Source organism: Vigna unguiculata, chromosome 5, assembly GCF_004118075.2.
Source record: "Vigna unguiculata cultivar IT97K-499-35 chromosome 5, ASM411807v1, whole genome shotgun sequence".
NCBI classification, from domain to species: Eukaryota; Viridiplantae; Streptophyta; class Magnoliopsida; order Fabales; family Fabaceae; genus Vigna; species Vigna unguiculata.
Genome location: NC_040283.1, coordinates 20,232,367 through 20,237,237, shown reverse-complemented (window position 1 = coordinate 20,237,237; position 4,871 = coordinate 20,232,367). Strand labels below are relative to the sequence as shown.

The following is a 4,871-nucleotide window of genomic DNA, read 5'->3' as shown; positions in this document are numbered from 1 at the left end:
AAAAGGTCACTAAATTTTTAGTACTAGCCACCGAATTAGCTACCAACTGTTTGGTGACTAAATTGGTCTCCAAGAGTTAAACGTGACCAATCCTTTTAGTGACCGATTAACGACTATAATTTTGTTGGCTATGTAGCAACCAAATTTTGATTCGGTCGCTAAGTGGTTTGCGACTAGGGTTTTCGTTACTAATTCTGCTTAGTCTCTATTTCGGTCTCTAAGTGGTTTGCAACCGATTTTTGGTCATTTAGCGACCAAAAAGGATGGTCACTGAAACGCATTTTTTTTGTAGTGTGAAGTAATGAAATCCTATCAGTACTTGTGTATCAACTTTATATTTCTACTAGTACATTATTGAATGGTAATTTTTTTGCAGGCACACGCACAATGGTAGATAGGAAGCAAGAATAGGAAGGGTTTTGGAAATAAAAATCTCTATCTTGGCTCATACGATAAGCTAAATATATAGTTATGCTTGCAGCATATATAGAGTTAAGGATTACAATTTTAATGAATAATTAATTTTGTTTGTTATTCTCACAAGTTTGCATCGAGAAAATTTAAAGTTGATAGCAAAGTATTTCTTGAGAAATGAAAATTTTGGGGGGTTTACTAAAGAATAAGCATGTGTCATCGATAACACTTTTATATTTCTTCTATGAGTCTATGTTTATTTTGTGCAGGCAAATATGTTGGTCAATGTTCAGTCAATTGCATTTCCCTCATCATGGTCATGGTAAGGCTTTTAGTGCGCCTCTTGACCTGCCAAAGACAGTGGAATCACAACATATCCTAAGGTTGGAAGAAGAGATTCATTTGTTTAGGGAGGTGTTTCATCGATCTAGGGAAGAGAATTAACGATTGCAAAGAAAATTAGAATCCCTAGTATCTATCACTAGTGCAAAATAGACATATTAGAATAGAATATTAAATCAATTGTAAGGGAATTAATATAAAATAAAATATAATGGAAATTTTGTAAATAAAAGGAAGTATATTAGATCGGTTGTTTATTTAACCGATTTAATATTTACATATTAAATCAGTTACAAGGAGAACTGATCTAATATGTAAATATTAGATCGGTTAAATAAACAATCGGTCTAATATTCTACGCGAAAACTCTTTTTTTGCGTTCTTCCATCATGCCTCCACTTCTCTTTTTCTCTTCCAGGCACTCTCATTCTCATTTTAACCACCACGGTTGCCGCTCGTCATTAGGGTTGTAGATACAAGGCTTTTCTTCGCTATCGTCACGTTCGACTGTCATTTTCATCTCTTCTTCTTCCATTGTTGAAGCTTCACTTGACCTCCTCCGTTGGTCCGCCATCACGCCGTGTGTTGCCGCACCACTCCATCCCACACCGCACAACTTCAGCCCAGGTATTAGATCTAGCTTCATTCTTTCTACAGAACCACAACCAAAAATCGTTTTATCTCTTTTGCATTTCATTTGAGTTTTTTGTTTTTGTTTTGTTTCTTTCTCATCAAATATGTAGAGTCTTCTTCCCAACGACTCCATTATTATTCTTTTTTTGACGAATCTGAAGTGTATTTGGAATCTAAGATCAAAGACGAGGACGATGAAGATTTGGAAACTGGCGTTAATGAATATGCTAATGTTTTGAAAATGCTTTTTTTGGGTATTAGATTGGTTGTTGCAGAACCTATCTAATATGTCTCCAACATATTATATCGGTGTATATTAGATTAGTTGTAGAAACGATTTAATATGTGCTCTAGAACCGATCTAATATACCTCTTCTTTCTTCCGTCGTATAAACAATTTTGCAAGACGTCAATGAACAACCACAAAATGAGGACCAAAACCAGGATGATGCTCAGGACGGTGACCAACATCGTGGACAAAACTCTTTTCCCAAGTATGTTGATTATTAGTTATATTTTTAACTACAGGACTTAACCTAGGACTAAAATTAGCTGGTTTTTTAGTTGTAATATATGAAAATATTATGAATTTCATTTTTTTATGACATGTTTACTTTTTATTTATAGCTAAATGTTTAGTTGATGTGATGATATAAATGCTGATGAACCTTTGTAAAATTTTGTTGTTATATTTGAAGGCGCTATATATTAGAGTAATTACTATGAATGTTATTGTTTGTTTTGTAATATGATTTACATCAATCAATTTTTTTGAAAAATAAAAAAATGATTATAGATTTTTACATGTAATTATTATTTTGTGATGACATAAAAAATAATGATTTTTTAAAATATTTATTAATGTTGCAAAGATTCGCAAAACCTGTACGGGCTTCTAAAAAATTATGTGTTTTTATATTTAATGTTATCTATGAAATGTTTTGTTGGTAATTTATCAACGAGATGTTTCGTAGGTAACTCAAATATTGAATGAGAAACTTTTCAATGAATATTTCATAGATAATTATGGTCACCCAAATTTCGTACATAATGATCGTAGGTAAATTACTTATGAAACACATTTTCGTAGATAAAGTTATCACCAATATTTTATGTACGAAAATTTTTTCGTTTGCAATCCTATATAACTGCAAATTACTTATGAAAAATGTTCACTACCTACAAAATATTGACATAGATAATAATCATATTTCTTATAATGTTATTCTTAGTCGATGTGAGATTTTTAACGTATTATTAATATTTTTTTATTATACTATATTTAATAAATTTACAATGATATAAAATTTGAAATTAAATACGTTGATTTTGAAATCTTTTTAAAAATTTAATTGAATAGAAAAGTTAATTCAATGGCTTCGGGGAAGGGATAAAACTAAAACAAATTATGTCCTACAAATATGAACCGGGCAAAGAAACCGAAAACACAAGCTTTGGATATATTATTTATTTAGTGATGGGTAATTAATTACATCCCAAAGCATATCGTAGACACGTCTCTCACAAGGAGAAAGTGTACGGCTTTCAATGGATAGTGCTTCATTTAGATACAGCAGAAGGAAGTTCCACAAGAACAAACTCGAATGAAGTTTCCTGTTTGATAGCCAAAAGCCTGTTCCCTGCTTTATCCAGAACAATCCCAACATTACCACACACGCTGCTGCTAGCTGAACAGAACAAAAACTTGTAGCTATTGGCTGAGGAAGCTCTGTGAATAGAGAAGGAACCATTGATTGTATTTGGGTAGCCAACTTTAACGAGAGTTCCTTCAGGAAGACCCGCAACAGCGCTCCACTCATTACTCTCAACAGAGTCACCGAGTTCAACATATTCGTAGCTAATGGACACTCTAGAGCCTTCAGGGATAAAACCAGATTTGAATATGGAAGTAATAATCCATGGTTGCCCGTCATCGGTCTCCAAGGGAGATTGCACAACAGAGAGAGGGGAAGTTTCGTATCCAGTTCTGGCACGTCGAATTCCACCACCGCCGGCTCCAAAAAAGAGGGGCAATATAAAGAATCGGCCACCATTTTTAACGATGTTACCATTCGCGTCAGTGACAGGTTGAGCAGTGGTTGAAGGAGGGTACAAGGTTAGGGCAGAAAGAAGGAAGAGAGCAAAAAGCGTTGCACTCGCCATTTCTTTGGCTCGCTATGAAACAGATTAAGCTTTTTCTCTTCTTTGTTCAGTTCAGTTTCAGGAATATGCGAAGATGGAGAATACATTTATACAGCTACGTCGTAGTGATAAGGATAACCCTTTTATTGACAGAAATAAATATAATATCCTTAAAGTCTTAAACGTGTGAAAAAGATGAAAGAAAGGAGAGTAGTAGTTGGATTTAAATACATGTTTTTTTCAACCGGAAAAAAACATGGTCATATCATATGCATGCAGACTTACATGTGTTTATGGGAAGTTATCCACAAATTTTTCCGTGGATATATAACAGTTATGGAAATGTCCGTGGTTGTTTTACCTACAAAATGCTCTATGGGTAAGTTAGTGACAATTTATCACTGGATAATATATTCTTCATTTTAAGTCTTCAACGTTGTGTCTTAATTTTTTTCACTTTAAGTCTTTAACGTGGTGTTCTTATCGAATTGCGTCGAGATATTTGAGTTGAAATGGGTTACTTTTGGTTGTTGAGCTGTTACTTCTGTATGGTTAAGCGTTGGTTTGGAAAATAAAGAGAAAAATTCACATGTAAAAGCCTTTTTAATACTCAAGTCATTAAAAGTTTTAGAGATTTGCATTTCATTCATGTAAGACTCTTGTTAACAAAATTTGATGACAAACTCTTCAACCCCATTCAGATAAGTTCCTTCAAACGTCTTCAATCACTATCGTATATACAATTTCGATTGGTATGAAATCACTCTAGGTTCTGTGTTTTTAAACCATAAAACTTAAATTACACTATACAATATTTAACATACCAAAACAAATCCTAGCATCAACACTAAGACGAAAGTAGCATAAGTCTCTTCTTATGATCAATATTCTAACATCAAATTTTATTAACTGCAATGACAGATTCAAAAGTCAGTAAAATAATTGCAATACAAAACAATAACGACCAACATATGCATACGATCAAGGTTTTATGCTTCCAAATATTTTAAATATCATACACACCAAAAATACTTAATTGAAATAAAATAATAAGAGAAAAGAATACAGCAAACGATACACATCTTCTAATATTGAAACAACAAATCCAGTGCAACAAAATAAGTGTAGTTCAGTGCTACAAAGTAAAATAAAAGGACACTTCCATTGTAATGGTTGCTACAAAATAAAAGGAGAAAATGGATCATTGTTACAAAAAGTAATAGAGTCGTAAGAATGACTAAAATTTAATGTTTCACTATAAACTAAACGCAAAAACATCTTGAGGGTTTGAAACCTTCAGAAAACTTGGTTTAAAAATTTCCTGCTAAGTTTTCTACAGG

The 4,871-nt window shown here is 32.9% G+C and overlaps 1 protein-coding gene across 1 annotated transcript; it reads right to left on the bottom strand.

The window, feature by feature from the left end:
• Positions 1-2,824: 2,824 nt before the first annotated feature.
• Positions 2,825-3,633, bottom strand: LOC114183871 (chymotrypsin inhibitor 3-like). Its single transcript, XM_028071031.1, has one exon. The coding sequence runs from the start codon at positions 3,550-3,552 to the stop codon at positions 2,950-2,952; it is 603 nt and encodes a 200-aa protein (XP_027926832.1). The 5' UTR covers positions 3,553-3,633; the 3' UTR covers positions 2,825-2,949.
• Positions 3,634-4,871: the final 1,238 nt, after the last annotated feature.